Consider the following 20,081-nt stretch of genomic DNA (forward strand, 5'->3'; position numbering starts at 1 on the left):
TAGGAAGAAGAAAATATTTAGCGCCCCCCATCCCCACTCTCCACCATGACTAAAAATAGTATATTTTGTCAATAAATTTGCTATGACAATACCTTTGCATAACATTGTACGATTATCAAAAATAAAGGAAACAACACACCAGTCTTTCCTCGTCCCCCAACGTGGTTACAGTGAAGCCAAGTGCAACAGTGAAGTGTAGGGCTGGGCGATATATCGATATATATCGCGGGTTTGTCTCTGTTAGATATAGAAAATGACTATATCATAATATTCGAGTATAAGTTCTCACGCAGTTGCTTTTGGCTGCTGGCATTACACTTCAGGCTCTTCTCACTCTTTCCTGTCTTTCCTTCTGACAGACAAGCATGGCACACATTCTTTCATGCGTCACATACATGTCCGCCCTCGCAGAGCAGAGAGATAGCATACTGGGCTACGTTGACTGCTAACGTAGCCGTACGAGAGAAAAATGGTTCGGATCTGGTAACAAATAAAGGAAGACTTAATTCCCAATGAAAACAGCAGGGGGTCCATCGTCTGTCGGTGGTTTGGCTTCAAGTGGGAATATGTCGAACAGACAACCGTAATAAGTCAAGCATGCAGTACAAGCGTTGCTATAAAAAGTAGTATTACTGCTAATATGTAGCATCATTTGAAAAGTCACTCGCTAGAGAATGAAGAGAATTTCATAACTGTAGTAACCTACCACATAGTGAAGGACAAATACTATTTTATTTCCTATTATGCAGCTCATTTTTGTTTGACACTTAAAATGTCTGACAATCTTGCACTTTATGTTTTGGAAATGACTTGAATGTTTGTGCCACTGCTTAATAACTTTAATAAATACGCTTTTGGTCAATTGACTTAGTTATGATTTCCTTCTCTGCATGAAAGTTTAAAAGTAGCATATATTAATGCAGTATGAATAAGAATGTTTTAATGTAGTCACATAGAATCATCATACTGCTGTGGTTATATGCATCAAGTGTTCATTCAAGGCCGAGGCAAAATGTCGTAATATATATCGTATATCGCGATATGGCCTAAAAATATCGCGATATTAAAAAAAAAAAAGGCAATATCGCCCAGCTCTACAGTGAAGCCAAGACTACTCTGGTTGAAGTTTGCATTGGTGGAGACCTATATGTGTTTTGAATATTTTGGTTACCTCATCAAGCTCTCAGTATGATGTTAAGTTAAAAACTACTCTACTACAAACTGTATAAAAAATATTGAATTAAAACAATACCCCCATGAAGGCCTAAAAACTTTTTTTTTTGCGACATTTTTTAGTACAATGCTTGTATTGCATGTCATCAGATTGTGCAGATCAACCACTGATGAGTATTGGTCGATTTTCTTAAGAAAGTATGTGATTGCCGTTGCCAATTTAAGTCTTTTAATGCCGATCACAAACATTGCTCATCTCTGGCTGACTCTATTTTTAGTCCCCGGCCTGACAAGCAACTAGCAGCTCATTATGTTTCGCCATACACAGTGTGGAGACACTCCCCTAAGATAATAATAATCACCTCTATTGCGGCAAATAAACTCTTAGTATATTTCAGTATCATTATCACGTGAGGCTAAACATGTTAAAACCTAATCCAGGAGCAGTGATGCTAATACCTAAGCTAAACAACACCAAGAGATAAGTGCTTAGTAAAGTCTTAAGAAGTGGAGATGAAACCACGTTATTGCAGAAAGAAAGTTGATTTAAACAATAGAATAAAAAGTAGAGTAATAAGTGTCTAGTGAATATTTTGTGTAGTATAATAATAATATCCATCCATCCATTTCTACCGCTTATTCCCTTTTGGGCTCACGGGGGGCGCTGGCGCCTATTTCAGCTACAATCGGGCGGAAGGCGGGGTACACCCTGGACAAGTCGCCACCTCATCTCAAAGCGCTCTCAGAGAAGTGGGAATCCATCATTCATTCACTCCTGGTGGTGGTAAGCTACATCTGTAGCCACAGCTGCCCTGGGGTAGACTGACGGAAGCGTGGCTGCCAGTTTGCGCCTACGGCCCCTCCGACCACCACCTATCATTCATTCACCAGTGTGAGCGGCACCGGGGGCAAGGGTGAAGTGTCCTGCTCAAAGACACAACGGCAGCGATTTGGGTGTCAATAGGCGGGGAGCGAACCTGCAACCCTCAGGTTACTGGCAAACCCACTACGCCATACCGCCCCTGTCCATATACAACTTTATGTGATAAAAGAAAATTAAGTAGTTTAAATATTGTTTTTATTTAGTAAAACTGTCAAAACCACTCACCGTAAATACGTTGAAATATTTATAGTTAATACATGGGATTGGCGGCATATGGTCTAAAATCTATATCACAATAAAAAAAAATTGCAGCCTCCTTTGATAACTGTATATTACTTGGTATATAAATATTAATAGAACCATTTCAGATCGAATTACAAAAAATTTGGCTGAATTTATTACGTAATATCCGGTTTCATCATTTTTTCAAAACTTTTATTAATCTACTTGCTCATTTACTGTTAATAGTTGGTTACTTTCTGATGCACCATGGTTCTATCTACACTTCTGTTAAAATATACTAAATGCTTTATTTTGTTGTTTGGCTACTTTACATTAGTTTTGGCCGATACTACAAATGTGGGTATCGAGCCAATATCAAGTAGTTTAAGGGGCAGTATTGGCCATACCAATTCTGATATTGATACTTGAAATTGTTATTGTACATTTTTATTGCAATTATAATCAGACAAAAACACAGGATGGCGGTGTAGCAATATCAATTAAATAAAGTATTTAAGGTACCACTAGAGGGGAAAAACAAGTTGCTCCCATATTGACACTATTATCATATACTGTATACAGTATCTGATTTATGACACCAAAAGACTGCCAAAGTTTGCGAATAAATAAACACGTTTAAAATAGCACCAATCTCACAAGATTCCCGATCCACTTTGAGGGTTAATGAAGAAGCCAGTCACGTGATCAGTGACGTAGCGTTGAGAACCACAGATCCCTTCCCCATAGGGTTGACAACTCCCTGAAAACAGAATGAGTCACCTTTCAGGGTGGGTCGGCCTAATTTTTTTTTAGCCTATTTTTTTTTTTATGTGTGAAAGGAGTCTTTGAGATCTTTCTGTGTGGAGTTTGCATGTTCTCCCCATGACTGCATGGGTTCCCTCCGGGTACTCATGACTCCAAAGACATGCACCTGCGGATAGGTTAATTGGCAACATTAAATTGGCCCTAGTTTGTGAAAGTTTTCTGTCTTTCTGTGTTGGCCCTGCGATGAAGTGGCAACTTGTCCAGGGGGTACCCCGCCTTCCGCCTGAATGTAGCTGCGATAGGCTACAGCGACCCTGAAAGAGACAAGCGGTAGAAATGGATGGATGGAGCCTTCTACTATCCACAATGACTAATTGGAGACAACTGGACTCTTCTTGCTTAAAATGCTTCAGAGTTGCTTCCATTCAACCTTTGTGGATTATATGACTGACAATTCACACATATATTTTTATGCTATTTTACTCCAACCAGAATTTTACTGGATGCACATGTTTTGGATTAATACGAATACATTGGAAACAAACTGTATAATAATAATTGTATCGTGAAAATAGCTAAATTAGCAAAATAATGTTTTTTGACTGAAATATAATTATTTCCTGCTTAACTTAAAGGCCTACTGAAATGAGATTTTCTTATTTAAACGGGGATAGCAGGTCCATTCTATGTGTCATACTTGATCATTTCGCGATATTTCCATATTTTTGCTGAAAGGATTTAGTAGAGAACATCCACAATAAAGTTTGCAACTTTTGGTTGCTAACAGAAAAGCCCTGCCTCTACCGAAAGTCGCAGACGATGACGTCACCCGTTGATGGCTCCTCACATATTCACATTGTTTTTAATGGGAGCCTCCAACAAAAAGAGCTATTCGGACAGAGAAAACGACAATTTCCCCATTAGTTTGAGCAAGGATGAAAGATTCGTGTTTGAGGATATTGATAGCGACGGACTAGAAAAAAAAAAACGCGATTGCATTGGGACAGATTCAGATGTTTTTAGACACATTTACTAGGATAATTCCGGGAAATCACTTATCTTTCTATTGTGTTGCTAGTGTTTTAGTGAGTTTAACAGTACCTGATAGTCGAAGGTGTGTGTCCACGGGTGTGTTGACGCCAGTGTCTCAGGGAAGTCGACGGCAGCTTTATGGACGGCGCAAGCTCAGCTGATCTCCGGTAAGAAGCAACTTTTTACAACAATTTTTTCACCAAAAACCTGCTGGTTGACATTCGGTCGGGATCCATGTTCGCTTGACCGCTGTGATCCATAGTAATGTTTCACCTCTGAGAATTTTAAACAAGGAATCACCGTGTGTTTGTGTGGCTAAAGGCTAAAGCTTCCCAACTCCATCTTTCTACTTTGACTTCTCCAATATTAATTGAACAAATTGAAAAGATTCAGCAACACAGGTCTTCAAAATACTGTGTAATTATGCGGTTAAAGCGACGACTTTTAGCTGTGTGTGTGTGCAGCGCTCATATTTCCTAACAGTCCGTGACGTCACACGTACACGTCATCATTACGCAATGTTTTCAAGAAGAAACTCCCGGGAAATTAAAAATTTCAATTTAGTAAACTAAAAGGCTGTATTGGCATGTGTTGCAATGTTAATATTTCATCATTGATATATCAGACTGCGTGGTGGGTAGTAGTGGGTTTCAGTAGGCCTTTAACAGAATACAAACACATTTTTTAACAGAAGTGTGTCCATCTTAAATTAAAACAGAATAGATTGAGTGTGCAATTTTATATAGAGCAGATCTCCTACTTTCATCACTATGAGAACCACTCTGACAAAAGAACTAGAATAGAATAGAATGGACTTTATTGTCATTATATTTGCATATAACGAGATTAAGGACTCTAATTTAAGGTGCGGTAGTAGGAACAAATATGGGATAAAAATAAATTACACAAGAGGTAATAAAGATAAAACTAAAAATTGAAAGGTGAGATATTTGTGTTATAGTGATGACTGGCAACATTTCAATATTGTTTTATTGTTGAAGGATTCTCCACTCGGTGTGGCTAATGTCTTTATGCTGTGTTGTGTAATTTGTCATTAAATAAAAGCATCACACACACACTCGTAGCTCATTAAAGTGGAATAAATGACACGACACTAAGAGTTTAAGCCACATACCTCTCTTTGCCTACCGAAGGGTACAAACTGAATGTGTAATGTCCTCATTGCTCTATTGCTCTATCACTGAGGGGGAGAGTGCTAAACGGATGCAGCTTTATTGTTACACTGCAGCATCAGCAGCATTCCTAGGTGCTGCACATACAAACTAGCCATCATACAAAATAATAAAACAAACAATTACTGTACAATTTTCACTCTCATGGATGCTGATTAATGGGACGTTCACATAATTCCGTTTAGATGAAGATTCAATTGCAATCCTCACGAAGGGTTAAAAGAAAGTCGCCGCAATTCTTTCTTGTTTTGCCATCTCGGGGATACCAGCCAACCAGCCTCTCGGTCCATGGTCACATTAGTCTACTTACCAGGTGAGAGACACATGAAATGTAGTCTAGCATTATCTTTTAGCAAGTGTGAGACAGAGCAAAAGGACCTGCCGGTGTGTCAACAATAGCATCTTAAACCAGCATTATGTCATTGCTATCAATGAGCTGCTAAAATAGGCCGTCTGTGTTAGCACTTATAATAACTATCGCTCATATTTGGTCAATTTTCAAGTCGCAGCATGTATGTGGAGTATAGTGGGCGGGTTCTTGAGGTTCTTAGAGAGTATAACGACCACAACAGAGGACCCTTGATCCATTGTTAAATATTTATTTAAGATTTCGAATTCATTAGAAAAAGCCAAACATATGTGTTCTTGACTTACTTAAGGATTGTGAATGATAAACACATCTTTTTTCAATTTTTACAAATTTCCAGTATAATATGGTCAGACTGCAGCAATGTAGAATCTATGGAAATTGTCAAAGATAATCCGAGTGGAATATTTAAAATGGCTGACTGAATTTGTGTCATTTTGTGATGTTTAGATGTATTTTCACATACTTTGCAGATTGTAAATACAATTGGATATGGTTTATTGGGTATGAAACACAATTAAGCATATAAAGTCAGCTTGTTTTTCCACTTGACCTGTACTTTTAAATAATTTCCAACTATTGGCTTTGGTTTTTGCTTTTAAGGCAGAGCATTTCATTTTTGATAACAAAAGACATTGATCCAACCATTGTATTATCAAATATATATTCATATTATATTTGGTATTGTTACTGTCAGTATTTGTATTGATCTACCCACCTTTTTTTACATGCAAGCTCACTTATCTTTCTACAGTGTGAGGTGTAGGATGTTTTAACTATTCCTTGTCCTCCAAGTATGATAGTACAAACTTAGTTTATTTGCTACCTTGGAGTCATGGATTGCTGACTGAGAAGCAGCTTTGGAAAATGGTAAATGGTCTGTACTTATATAACGCTTTACTATACCTGGAATGATACCCAAAGCGCTTTACATGATACGTCACATTCAACCATTCACACACTGATGGCGGAAGCTGCCATGCAAGGCGCTAACCACGACCCATCAGAAGCAAGGGTTCCGTGTCTTGCCCAAGGACTCAGCAGCCGTACCTAGGATGGCAGAAGCTGGGATCGAACCTGGAACCCTGGAGTTGCTATTTGAGCCACGCGTCCCGCAACCCTTGCACTGTGGCAATAGCTAGAACGTGTCTTCAACATGCATTATCATGATATACCTACTCAGTGGTTTAGTGGTTAGTGTCCGCCCTGAGATCGGTAGGTTGTGAGTTCAAACCCCGGCCGAGTCATACCAAAGACTATTAAAAAAATGGGACCCATTGCCAATTCCACATCAAGGGTTGGAATTGGGGGTTAAATCACCATAAATGATTAAAGGGCGCGGCACCGCTGCTGCCCACTGCTCCCCTCACCTCCCGGGGGTGATCAAGGGGACAGAGGATGCAGAGGACAAATTTCGCCACACCTAGTGTGTGTGTGACAATCATTGGTACTTTAACTTTTTAATATAACGACAGTATTGAAGGCTCGATTGTTAGCCAATTTTATTTATAATTTATACCGTATTTCGTCTATATCGCGCAACCTTATGCGATCTGTCTTTGTATCGGCCGATCTTACTCATGGATGATTGGAATTGGCAACATAAAACCCATCTATTTGCAGTAAATAACTATTACTTATGTTTATAATCAATGATTAAGTAGATTACTTAATCAAATACTATTTGTTTTTCATTTTTAAATACACCAATTTTATTTATATGTTTTAAATTAAATTATTTTGTGGTATTCTGATGTGACTCCTCCTACAGATCGGTCACCTGGTGATTGGCCACAATGGCATCATGTCCACCCCAGCTGTGTCCTGTGTGATCCGCAAGATAAAGGCAGTGGGCGGGATCATCCTCACAGCCAGCCACAACCCGGGTGGTCCTAATGGGGACTTTGGCATCAAGTACAACATCTCCAGTGGAGGTGAATAAAGCGCTCGCAGCACTGTGACCTCCGCTGTACTAGCCCACGTCATGTTGTGCAAATGTTCCCTTTTACTGTAAAAGACTTTGCTAAACTGCTACACTGTCTTTAGGACCTGCTCCAGAGGGCATTACAAACAAAATATATGAGATCAGCAAAGGGCTACAGGAGTATCACATCTGCCCCGAACTCAAAGTGGACGTATCAAAGATTGGCAAGCAGACCTTTGATGTGGACAACTTCAAGCCTTTTACGGGTATGTTGAAGGGTGCCATTGGAAGGGCTCGGTGGACCACAAAAATACGATATAGGAGACTGTGAACTTCTAAGCTGCATTATGGTCCTAATTGTCTTTAAAGCCATATTTTATGTTTCCCTCATGATTTGTCACAGTGGAGGTCGTAGGATCGGTAGATGCCTACGCTGAAATGCTGAGGAGTATCTTTGACTTCCCTGCTCTGAAGGAGCTTCTCTCTGGAGCCAATCACATCAACATCCGTCTGGACGCAATGCATGGAGGTACAACACAGCGCAGATGTTTTAATTAAATGTTTTTACTCAGCTCTTGATTGAGCAGATGTTGACCAGCGTACATTTTATTTTCACACAATACATTTAAAAGCATTACTTAAGTGGGTTTTAGTCTTTGCACGGCCCCTCTACCACCCCTTTTCTAATGGCAACCTCTCTATTTTTCAGTGGTTGGTCCATATGTGAAGAAGATTGTGTGTGAGGAGCTCGGTTCTCCCGCCAACTCCGCAGCCAACTGTGTCCCGAAGGAGGACTTCGGCGGGCACCACCCTGACCCAAACCTGACTTACGCTGCCGACCTGGTGAACGCCATGAAAAGTGGAGAGTATGACTTTGGTGCCGCCTTTGATGGCGATGGTGTAAGTTGATGTTTTTGTTAATAGCTGGAACATAAGACCCTAGATACTGTAGAACAGTTTTGAAAGAAGAAATAATTATTTGCATGTAAGACCTTCACCCATAAATGGTGAATGGTGGGAAAAAGAGAGCCGTCATACACCATGAAGGAACGTGCAATTATCGCGTCAACTGCTGCCCAAGAAACAAATGCGAACCATCAAAACTCACGAGCTCCTGCACTGCAAGATAGCTGAGGAAATAATCTGTAGGTGCCATAGTGCACACGGGAAACACAGTGGGGAAAATGTCCTCCTTTTAAAAAGTTCCTCAAGGTCAAAAACACATGTATGTCTCAACACCCTAATAGAGGTGCAGCATCAAGCTTCAGCGAAAATACTTCAACACGAAAACTATATTGGAAAAAGGGAAAACAGCCATCGCAACTGGTGGTCTGGCTCGAGCTGAGGAGAATACATGGTAATTTAAAGGGGTCGTATTATGATTTTTTTTTTCTACATTTAAAACCCTTCCTTTTGGTCTACATAACATGTAATGGTGGTTCTTTGGTCAAAATGTTGCATAGATTATGTTGTACAGACCATCTTCAAAGCTGCTTTCTGACCCTCTTTTCAAGATGCGCCGTTTTGTGGAAGTTCTTATTTAGGTGCCTGCATTTCAACAGCGTCTTCTCCTCGTCATCCATGCTGTAGTTTGTAGCGCTTCGTTATGGAGTCTACTGACAAGTTCGAACTATACACTACCAGTACTTTGTATTACAAATGGCAATAGCCGAGGATGCATGTGCATGTACGAGCCGATCTACCCCACAACAAGAGGATTTTAAAAAAAGAGAGAGCTTATTGCCCACAGCCATGGACTACAATGGCAGACTCGCGCTTAATACTTTGGGTAAAATTTCTACCAAATATGTAGATATTGGCTGGCATTACAATTAATGTTGGGGCAAATTCCAAAAGGCTTGTTTGGAGGAAGTTTGAAGGAAGGCACGATTGTTTTATAAATATCTGTGGTTTGATTTCAAATTTTCAGGACTTATGCAGATCCCAAATACACAAAAACAGGTACCAATAAGTAAGAAAAGTTGGTTTTGCATAATAGGTCCCCTTTAAATTGCATTATATAACCAATCAAGTAGGTTGTCAACACACCACAAAAAAAAATAGACTACAGTACGCTATTGTGTAAAATAGTAACTGGGACCTTACCTTTTATATGCAACTACTTTTGGCTCTTATTCTTCTTAAAGCAATTGTTAATCAGTGGCCATGTTTCTTGCAGCAGGTGCACATAGGACACACCTTGGCTGTACCAGTGTGACTCAAGTGTGACTGTACTACACTGCCACAGAGAGAAGGGTTTGTTAAAGCTCTCTTTGCAAAAGGTCCTAGGTTCAATTCTTGGACAAGCCTTAAATTATGTTACGGTTTTTGCTCCGGACTTACTTGTTCAGTGAAAAATTTTTTATTCAACACTTATTATATTGCACCAGATGTTTGTGCAAGTAAAGCGAGTCGTGGCAAAACAGTGATGGGTGTGGCGAGCAGCTGGGCTGGCGAGAATTCAGTGACAGATAAAGAGAGCGAGAGTTTCCGGCTCCTCCACCTGCAGGCTTTATCACCTGAGCCTCACTCTGCTGTCCAATCAGAGCCTATAACCAAAAATTGAAAGAATCCGTAGATAAAACACAGGCTAGGGCATATGCGTGGTGCACATAACAACTGTAAATACATTTTTACTATCAAAGGTTGTTAAACATTGCATGTCTATACCCTTTTTTCAAGGACCGGAACATGGTGCTCGGCAAACATGGCTTTTTTGTGAACCCTTCAGACTCAGTGGCTGTTATTGCTGCCAACATTTCAAGCACCCCATACTTCCAGAAAACCGGTGTGAAGGGTCTGGCCCGCAGTATGCCCACTAGTGGGGCCCTTGACAAGTAAAACTCACTATATTATTACTAATTGAGTTCACCAAAAAACAAGCTAACATCAGGATTTATGTCTATTGGTTGTTGTGTTTGTTCTAGTGTGGCTAAAGCCCTGAAGATGCCACTGTACGAGACACCCACAGGCTGGAAGTTCTTTGGGAATTTGATGGATGCAGGAAAACTGTCACTGTGCGGAGAGGAGAGCTTTGGCACTGGTGGGTTAAAAAAAGTATGCATTTTGCCACAGGATACCTGGAAGTAAAAACATTGAATTGACCCTAAAAGCTTCCCTCCTCTTCTTGTTGACCAACTAGGCTCGGATCATATCCGGGAGAAGGACGGCCTGTGGGCAGTACTTGCATGGTTGTCTATCTTAGCCAATCGTAAACAGAGCGTGGAAGATATCATGAAGGATCACTGGCAAAAGTTTGGGAGAAACTTCTTCACCAGGTACAGTAGATGCAAAAGTGACACTTGTGTTAACCAAGCTGTACAATTCAGTTTAGTACAGAACAACATTGATTCCACTGCCATTACAGTTTGTCACTCTTCTGTAGAGCCGCCAGATAGTTGTTACCTAAAGAGTCGCAATAGACACACTGCAGTCCCCTCCAAGGTTGAATGGTTCAATATTGATAGTAAAAATTCATCATTATAAATGATGAACAGGTACACTTTAAGAACAACATAAAATGCCAGATTTCCTTCATTGTTTGCTTACTTTGTCATAATTTTTTTAACATGATATTTCTACTTCGCTGTCACACAATTTTCACAACGTATGCAACTATCACCAGTTGGCCTCATTCTCCACATTGCAGAAACACAAGCCAGATTGTAATGTACCAATTTAAATTGTACTGTAGTATATGTTGTCTTTTTGAGGATGACTACTGATATCGATACTTTAATAGGTATGGACTGAGTTCAGTCAATTCATATAAATCAAACAGTCCTATATTTCAGTAGCTTTGTTGCATGTGACATCATGTCTGGTGTCAGACTCGGCTCAGGCGCTTGGCAGGCAAACAGGCGTGTTCGTAGCGGACTGCCTACACCAGGGGTGCCCATTACGTCGATCGCGATCGACTGGTCGATCTCTGAGGGTGTGTCAGTCGATCTCAAGCCAGGCATTAAAAAATATACATAAAAATGAGCAATCATCAATCATACCAAGACTTCACTTTCGTCAGTTGTTTGACATTCTCGGCACCCGAGGATCTTGTGAGATGACGCTGGCTGCTGCGAGCTCATATTTAAGAAAAAAATCACTAACAGGGCGGACGCAGAGAAACACATTTTATTTCTAGAGACTCCGTACTTACTGTCAAAACTGCACAGTTCCTGTCTTCACCATAAAAGACCTGTTTCATCCTGCCTGTGCTAACAAAATAAGAGTCTCAGAAAGCTAGCGTGCACAAGCTAGCAAGCTACGGAGTTTGATGCCAATGTATTTCTCCCCCGCCCTCAGCGACCGCTTTCTCACTTGCTTGCCCACCCGCACACTCACTGACGTCACTCACCTGCTGCCAGACATTAAAGGGCCACACAAATATGCTACTCTCATAACAAAGTGTTTAAAAACGAGTATGCAAGTTGGACAAATGAGATGCCAAATCCAACCACTTTCATGTGGTATTGGACAGAAAGGAGGACTTTTTTTTTCCTCCATTTGAAAATGCGGACGTTATCAGCACCTCTGTCTAATTCCAATCAATGCAAGTCATCAGAATCAATTACACCAACTTATTTTCTTGTCTTCATGAAAGAAAGGAATCTATGTGTGTTAAACATGCTTGTATTATCATTAAACACCATTAACTTGTTAACAAAAATGTCTCTTTCATAAATAAATATAAATTATAAATAGGAATGAGGTAGATCTCCTCGACTTGGTCAATTGAAAAGTAGCTCGCCTGCAGAAAAAGTGTGAGCGCCCCTGGCCTACACTGTAGGTAATGTTGTAACTGTCAATGCTAAAAAGAGCGAGCATGCCTGATAAAAAGCACTCAAAAGTAATGCTCCACTTAATTTACAGTGGATATGCCATAATAATACTGCTTATTAGCATTAGTGATTTTTACATGGCGATTTCAACACCTTCAACTTTGGTAATCAAAACTAAAATGCATGTTATCGGTGTGTATAAGTGAAATATTTAAAGTATAAACACTTTTTAGGGCTCAACAAAAGACAAAACCGGCACATTCAACTAAAGACTACTTTCTGACTATGGCAACACATCTAAGACAAACTGAAATAAATACATACTAACAAATGAGACTGAGTTTTAGGAAAACAATATGCAATTTAAACAACTGGACAGAACAGTTGTCATTATTAGCTCACAGGTAAATATTAGATATTATTTTGTAGAATGTATTTTTAAACACATTAACATTCATTAACACATGAACACAAACAAAAGTACCTGGAATTTGTACCGTATCGTTCAAATGTGAAAAGTCAGAAGATACCTATCCATATGTTTTAATTGCTTTTTATATTTTGCTGTAATTATATTTTTGAAATTTTGATTTTAGGTTTATAGAGCGCACTCCCTCCATTTGAAAGGGGGCATGTCACGTGAGTATTTGCTCCGCGCCCAGGAAAGTCAGCAGCGCGTGTATAACAGGGGGAATCAGCTATGGAAATTTTCACCGGGGGGAAAAAGTCCTTGTGTTACTCCCAACATCCAGCTCGAAATTACTGACCCGATGGCAAGGAACCTTCGAGGTCACACGGCAGGTTGGGGATGTGGATTACAAGGTTCGGCGCTCGGACTGGGGCAGAGACACGCAAATTTACCATCTGAACCTACTGAAAGCATGGAAGGCGGAGCCTACTTCTATGGTAACAGCGGTGGAGGAACAGGAGGAGGTCGGCCGAGATTCCGCGCTTGGCCCCGCCCTCCTCCCTTCCCTGTGACAATCTGCTCACGTTAACGCAGAAAGCGGAAGTGGCTAAGCTGCAGCGGCGCTTTTCTGACGTGTTCTCCCTTCGGCCCGGCTGCACAAACCTCATCCAACATCATATAGAGACTAGCCCTGGGGTTACGGTGCGGTCTCGGCATACCGGCTCCCCGAACACAAGCGCATAGTAGTTCGGGAGGAATTAAAAACCATGCAGGAGTTGGGGGTAATAGAAGAATCCCACAGTGCGTGGCGCAGCCCCATCGTTCTGGTAGGGAAGAAGGATGGGTCTGTGCGGTTCTGTGCGGAATGCCGCAAGGTGAATGAAGTATCACGTTTTGACGCATACAAATTTGTAGACGAGCAAGGAGAGACGGAGAAGGAAGGAGCATGAGGACGCGAGAAAGAAAGAAAAAAAATTAAAAGAACACAATAATTTGATACCAAGCCTGATTGTTCCCGATCACGGTGAACCCTAGCAAAAGAGGTGTTGCCGGTCATTTACTCACTAATACCCTATTTTGTTCACATTGGACACAACAAATACAACATGTAAATTCACAAAAAAAAGCGAAAACATCAGTTTTTTTCTTTTTGTATTTTTTAAAAAAGTCTGTAGTTGTAGTTATGACAAAATCCAAATACACAAAAGCATATATGTTTTTATCTGTCAAATTAAATACCACATTTTTCTGTTACATGGTGTTAAAATAAGAGATTTTCATACCAATCCTCCCAGGTTTCGCTTTTATATGTTAAAGTACTCGTCTATCCATTTTCCGTTCGGGGTTGCGATGGAGGCTGGAGCCTATCCCATTGCACCCAGGTGGTAGGCTGGGTACATCCAGAAGCTTTGCGTCACGCGTTTAGTAGCGCGGCCGTGCCAGCAACTCGAGGGTTTCAGGTTCGATACCCACTTCCACCATTCTAGTCTCTGCCGTTGTGTACTTAGGCAAGACACTTTACCCACTTGCTCCCAGTCCCAGCCACACTGGTTTAATTGTAACTAAGATATTGGGTTTCACTATGTAAAGCGCTTTGAGTCACTGGAGAAAAGTGCTATATAAATATAATTCACTTCACTTTACTTTTCAGTAAGACATGCCACTTGTTTTGTAGTGTGTTACTCTACTCCCTCTAGTGGTCATACGGATAGCTGCAGAATATAAATATAATAGTGTTGTGAAGTTTTATGTGTTTTTGTATATAGTACGACAAAGAAAAATATCTGTACTTGAGTTTACATTAATCTTCATTCAGGTACGACTATGAAGAGGTCGACTCAGACGCTGCCAACAAAATGATCAAGGACCTGGAAACGACAATGTTCGAGCCATCCTTTGTGGGAAAGAAGTTTTCATCGGGGGCTAAGGCTTACGAGGTGGCAATCGCAGACAACTTCTCCTACACTGATCCTGTGGATGGAAGCGTTTCCAAAAACCAGGTCAGGAATCTGTCGTGTTTAAGATCACCGTGTTAGAACTATACAGACATTAACCTCAAAAATACACAAGTGCTCACGGACACTAAAATATATATATTTTTTTCAAATCATTCTTCAAGGTGTTTTCCATTTTGTATTTGTATTTTACTTTTTTTAATCCCCTCAGGGCCTCAGAATGATCTTCTCAGACGGTTCTAGGATCATTTTCCGTCTCAGCGGCACTGGCAGTGCCGGGGCGACCGTCAGGCTCTACATAGACAGCTATGAGAAGGACCCCCAGAAGATTTACCAGGACCCTCAGGTCAGAACTTACAGTAAATATTTCTTATTTATGGTTCGGATGATTTAAAACAATGACAGATTAAGGGTTACTCATGCGACATCCTTATTCCCTTTTATTACTGTACATACCAATTTAATACTAAAGTAAATGGTGTAAAATGATTAATCTGAATCAGAATCGAACCAAAGTAAACACTACTATTTGCTCTTTTTCCCTGAGTTTGTAAACAATAACTGTACTAAATAAATAAATAAAGTATATATACATAAATAAAATATGTACATAAATCAAATATACATCAAAATATCTAAATAAATAAAATAATAAAATAAAACAAAGTCAATAGTGTAAAATCATTAAACCGAAGTAAACACTACTATTTGCTCTTATTCCCTGAGTTTGTAAACAATAACTGTACTAAATAAATAAATAAAATATATATAAATGAATAAAATATGTACATAAATCAAATATATATATATAAATATCTAAATAAATAGAATAAAAATCATATAATAAAATAAAATAAAGTCAATAGTGTACAAATTATTAAACCAAAGTAAACACTACTATTTGCTCTTATTTCCTAAGTTTGTAAAAAATAACAAAATCACAAAATATTTTTTTAATTGTCCAAAATATCAAATTAATAATTTTAGTATAGACCATATACTGATTGTGTACTTGGTGTCGTTACTTTCCATATTTGTATCTATCCGCCACCTTTGTTTTCATTCAAAATCTCTAGCTTGGCTTTTTTTTGTTTCCTCCTACGATAGCATGTTTAGTTATTCCTTGTCCTCTAATCATGTGATAATGATACTTGTCAGAAAAACTTGTGTTTGCCGCCATGAAAGCAAGGATTAATGATATAAAAGTTCCACTGTGGAAGGACGCTGAGGAGGACATTACATTGCGTTGAGCATGCCTTCTCTCTAGAATGTTTCATCAACATGCATTATTATGCTATTATTTAATAGTATTAAAAGCTCTATCGTCAGTTAAATTTATAAAATTCATATTGTATGTCGTCTATATCAGTGATTTTCAACCTTTTTTGAGCCGCGGCACACTTTTTACATTTACAAACTCCTGCGGCACACCACCAACCAAAATGACACTAACACAGCATATAATACATATAGTTAATAATATAGTTTCTTAACGTTTTTATACTCACCTAGTGTGAAACTTGGGCCTGAGCATCTAATTTGCAATGGCTTTACAAGCTCGCAGTATTAATGTTTCTGCCACAGTGTGTGACTTTTTTTGATTTAGCTACAAGTTCAGCAACAAGGTAAATGATAAATAATGATAAATGGGTTGTACTTGTATAGCGCTTTTCTACCTTCAAGGTACTCAAAGCGCTTTCACACTACTTCCACATTCACCCATTCACACACACATTCACACACTGATGGAGGGAGCTGCCATGCAAGGCGCTAGCCAGCACCCCTGAGGAGCAACGGTGAAGTGTCTTGTTCAGGACACAACGGACATGACAAGGTTCGTACTAGGTGGGGATTGAACCAGGGATCCTCGGGTTGAGCACGGCCACTCTACCATTGCGCCACGCGGTAGCTAGCTTTGAGCTCTCTCGTTTACCTGTGTGGTTTTTCTCAGAAAAGTTGCCTGTTTCTCATTGTTTGTACATAAGTGTACAAAATAGTCCATTAGCTTGTTTTGAACGGAAGGGTGTTTCGTTTGGAGATGGCGTTTAAGCTTGCTGGGCAACATGGCGCTATTGAATAGCTTCTCACCACACACCAAGTACTGCGGGGTCGGTGCTGTCGCATCCCCGGTGAAAGTAAATCCTATTGAAAGATAGCTCTCGCTGTATTGCCTCAAGCTCATCGTCTTGTCTTTTTTATTTTGTCGACCACTCATACTAGGGCGGTGGATCTTAACATGGGTTCAATCGAACCCTAGGGGTTCGGTGAGTCGGCCTCAGGGGTTCGGCGGAGGTCAAAACATACCCGACTCATCATGTAAATAAAAACTTCTCCCTATCAGCTGACTGATTTGCAGGTGTGTCATTTATTGGGAATTTATGCACTGTGTTGGTTTTGTTGTTTGAACAAGGTGGTGTTCAGCCATGGTTGATTTTGTGCACCAGTAAAAACATGGTAACACTTTAGTATGGGCAACATATTCACCATTAATTAGTTGCTTATTAACATGCAAATTAGCAACATATTGGCTCTTAACTAGTCATTATTAAGTACTTATTAATGCCTTATTCGGCATGGCCTTATAATAACCTTAACCCTCTAACCCTGACCATAACCAAATAACTCTAAATTAAGTCTTTGTTACTTAGAATATGTTCCCCATACTAAAGTGTTACCAAAAACATACTACTTTGTCTTGAATTTGAAATAAAAAACATTTTATTTTTCACAAAAGAAGGGTTCGGTGAATGAGCATGTGAAACTGGTGGGGTTCGGTACCGCCGACAAGGTTAAGAACCACTGCACTAAGGCTTTCATCTGGGTCAGAATTTTGTCCAGGACCTTATTCGGCATTTGCAATTTTCCCTTCTCAAAAACGTCTCCATCACTGTTACTTGCTCGCCTCCTTTTGCTGCAATCCCAAACTGTCACTGTCACTTGTCTCACAGCGCTAACTCGATTTGTCTTTACAGGTATTTATCGGCCTCTGCTGCCACCTACTGAAATAGAAGAGTATTACATCGTCTGCCACACTGTATTATAGCACAGACACACGACAGCGGTTAATTAGGAGATATTAAATAATTTCCCACGGCACACAAGACTATCTCTCACGGCACACTGGTTGAAAATCACTAGTCTATATGACACAACCCTATACAGCAATACTTCCAATTGTTAGTAAAGTAATAGGTCAGAAGAAAACTGAAACGTACCAGGTGCCATCTTTGTACTTTGCGAGCACTTATTTCTTGAAACTTACACTCGCAATTTTTTAGGCCCCTAAGTGGTTTATTTTGTCGTGCTCGTAAAAATAGAAAGAGATTCTATGTTTGTGTAACCCAAAGGGGACATTGCATATTTAATAAGTGTGTTTTGTGGCTCCGTGCAGGTGATGCTGGCTCCTCTGGTAGACATCGCCTTGAAGGTTTCGCAGCTGCATGAGCGGACCGGACGCACTGGCCCCACTGTGATCACATGATTCCGGTTTCACACTGTTTGGCAACCACTCTCGGTAACGACAACACCTCTTCTCTCACAGATCAGTCTGCTGTATTTAACTTAGTTATTACTAAAGGGAACTGAACAGGAACCCGAGAATAGACATACACTGCCATTGTATGTTTGTGTGTGTCATTTTCACTAAAAGGGAAGCCTTGTTGTGCTATTTGACATTTCAACAGATAACGTCTAACATTTCAACAGTGCAAAGTGTACATAAGAGAATTTAGGTAGGGGTTGTTTCATTCTTTGTTGTTTTTCCTTCTTGTTGAACCTGGTGCCTTTCTCCTTAGTTCTTCCAAACCAACTGAAACCATGAAACCCCAAAGAAAGTAACTTAAAAAAAAAAGGAAGTATAATGCACTATTAATAAAATAATACATGCTGTCATAACATTTGTAGTCATGTGTTGTATTTATTAATCTTGCTTGTGGAGATAATTTTCCTGACTTAGAAATGAACTGACCACTTAACTGGGTGAACCTGCTCTATCTATAAGATCTAATACAAAAGCTGTACCTTAAATAAGAAATGATCCCATTTTGATTTATGAATTTCAGCTTTTAACTGCAGTAGTACATCAGTTTTTGTTAACAATCTGTTTCAAAAGGTCAGTCAAAAACTGAAAACTTCCCTTATTTTACGACATGATGCTGCTCAGTTTAAACTACAATAACAAAAACATTTGAAAACATTTATGAATACATAATTATACCTCTGGATTGGCAGACCGGGGTGGTGGTCCCTCTCTTTAAGAAGGGGTACCGGAGGGTGTGTTCCAACTATCGTGGGATCACACTCCTCAGCCTTCCCGGTAAGGTTTATTCAGGTGTACTGGAGAGGAGGCTACGCCGGATAGTCGAACCTCGGATTCAGGAGGAACAGTGTGGTTTTCGTCCTGGTCGTGGAACTGTGGACCAGCTCTATACTCTCGGCAGGGTTCTTGAGGGTGGATGGGAGTTTGCCCAACCAGTCTACATGTGCTTTGTAGACTTGGAGAAGGCATTCGACCGTGTCCCTCGGGAAGTCCTGTGGGGAGTGCTCAGAGAGTATGGGGTATCGGAATGTCTTATTGTGGCGGTCCGCTCCCTGTATGATCAGTGTCAGAGCTTGGTCCGCATTGCTGGCAGTAAGTCGGACACGTTTCCAGTGAGGGTTGGACTCCGCCAAGGCTGTCCTTTGTCACCGATTCTGTTCATAACTTTTATGGACAGAATTTCTAGGCGCAGCCAAGGCGTTGAGGGGTTCCGGTTTGGTGGCCGCGGGATTAGGTCTCTGCTTTTTGCAGATGATGTAGTCCTGATGGCTTCATCTGGCCGGGATCTTCAGCTCTCACTGGATCGGTTCGCAGCCGAGTGTGAAGCGACCGGAATGAGAATCAGCACCTCCAAGTCCGAGTCCATGGTTCTCGCCCGGAAAAGGGTGGAGTGCCATCTCCGGGTTGGGGAGGAGACCCTGCCCCAAGTGGAGGAGTTCAAGTACCTAGGAGTCTTGTTCACGAGTGGGGGAAGAGTGGATCGTGAGATCGACAGGCGGATCGGTGCGGCGTCTTCAGTAATGCGGACGTTGTATCGATCCGTTGTGGTGAAGAAGGAGCTGAGCCGGAAGGCAAAGCTCTCAATTTACCGGTCGATCTACGTTCCCATCCTCACCTATGGTCATGAGCTTTGGGTCATGACCGAAAGGATAAGATCACGGGTACAAGCGGCCGAAATGAGTTTCCTCCGCCGGGTGGCGGGGCTCTCCCTTAGAGATAGGGTGAGAAGCTCTGCCATCCGGGAGGAGCTCAACGTAAAGCCGCTGCTCCTCCACATCGAGAGGAGCCAGATGAGGTGGTTCGGGCATCTGGTCAGGATGCCACCCGAACGCCTCCCTAGGGATG

General features: G+C 40.6%; 1 protein-coding gene across 1 annotated transcript in view; it reads left to right on the top strand.

The window, feature by feature from the left end:
* Positions 1–18,592, top strand: part of pgm1 (phosphoglucomutase 1) — a 28,113-nt gene extending 9,521 nt beyond the window's left edge. The window contains exons 2-11 of the mRNA XM_061883693.1: positions 7,407–7,569; positions 7,682–7,825; positions 7,963–8,088; positions 8,269–8,459; positions 10,242–10,396; positions 10,487–10,602; positions 10,702–10,837; positions 14,560–14,743; positions 14,910–15,044; positions 18,090–18,592. Coding sequence (XP_061739677.1) covers positions 7,407–7,569; positions 7,682–7,825; positions 7,963–8,088; positions 8,269–8,459; positions 10,242–10,396; positions 10,487–10,602; positions 10,702–10,837; positions 14,560–14,743; positions 14,910–15,044; positions 18,090–18,179 — 1,440 coding nt within the window. The 3' untranslated portion in view covers positions 18,180–18,592. The remainder of the gene's footprint in view (positions 1–7,406; positions 7,570–7,681; positions 7,826–7,962; positions 8,089–8,268; positions 8,460–10,241; positions 10,397–10,486; positions 10,603–10,701; positions 10,838–14,559; positions 14,744–14,909; positions 15,045–18,089) is intronic.
* The last annotated feature ends 1,489 nt before the right edge of the window (positions 18,593–20,081 follow it).

This window comes from Nerophis ophidion, linkage group LG22 (assembly GCF_033978795.1).
Source record: "Nerophis ophidion isolate RoL-2023_Sa linkage group LG22, RoL_Noph_v1.0, whole genome shotgun sequence".
NCBI lineage: Eukaryota > Metazoa > Chordata > Actinopteri > Syngnathiformes > Syngnathidae > Nerophis > Nerophis ophidion.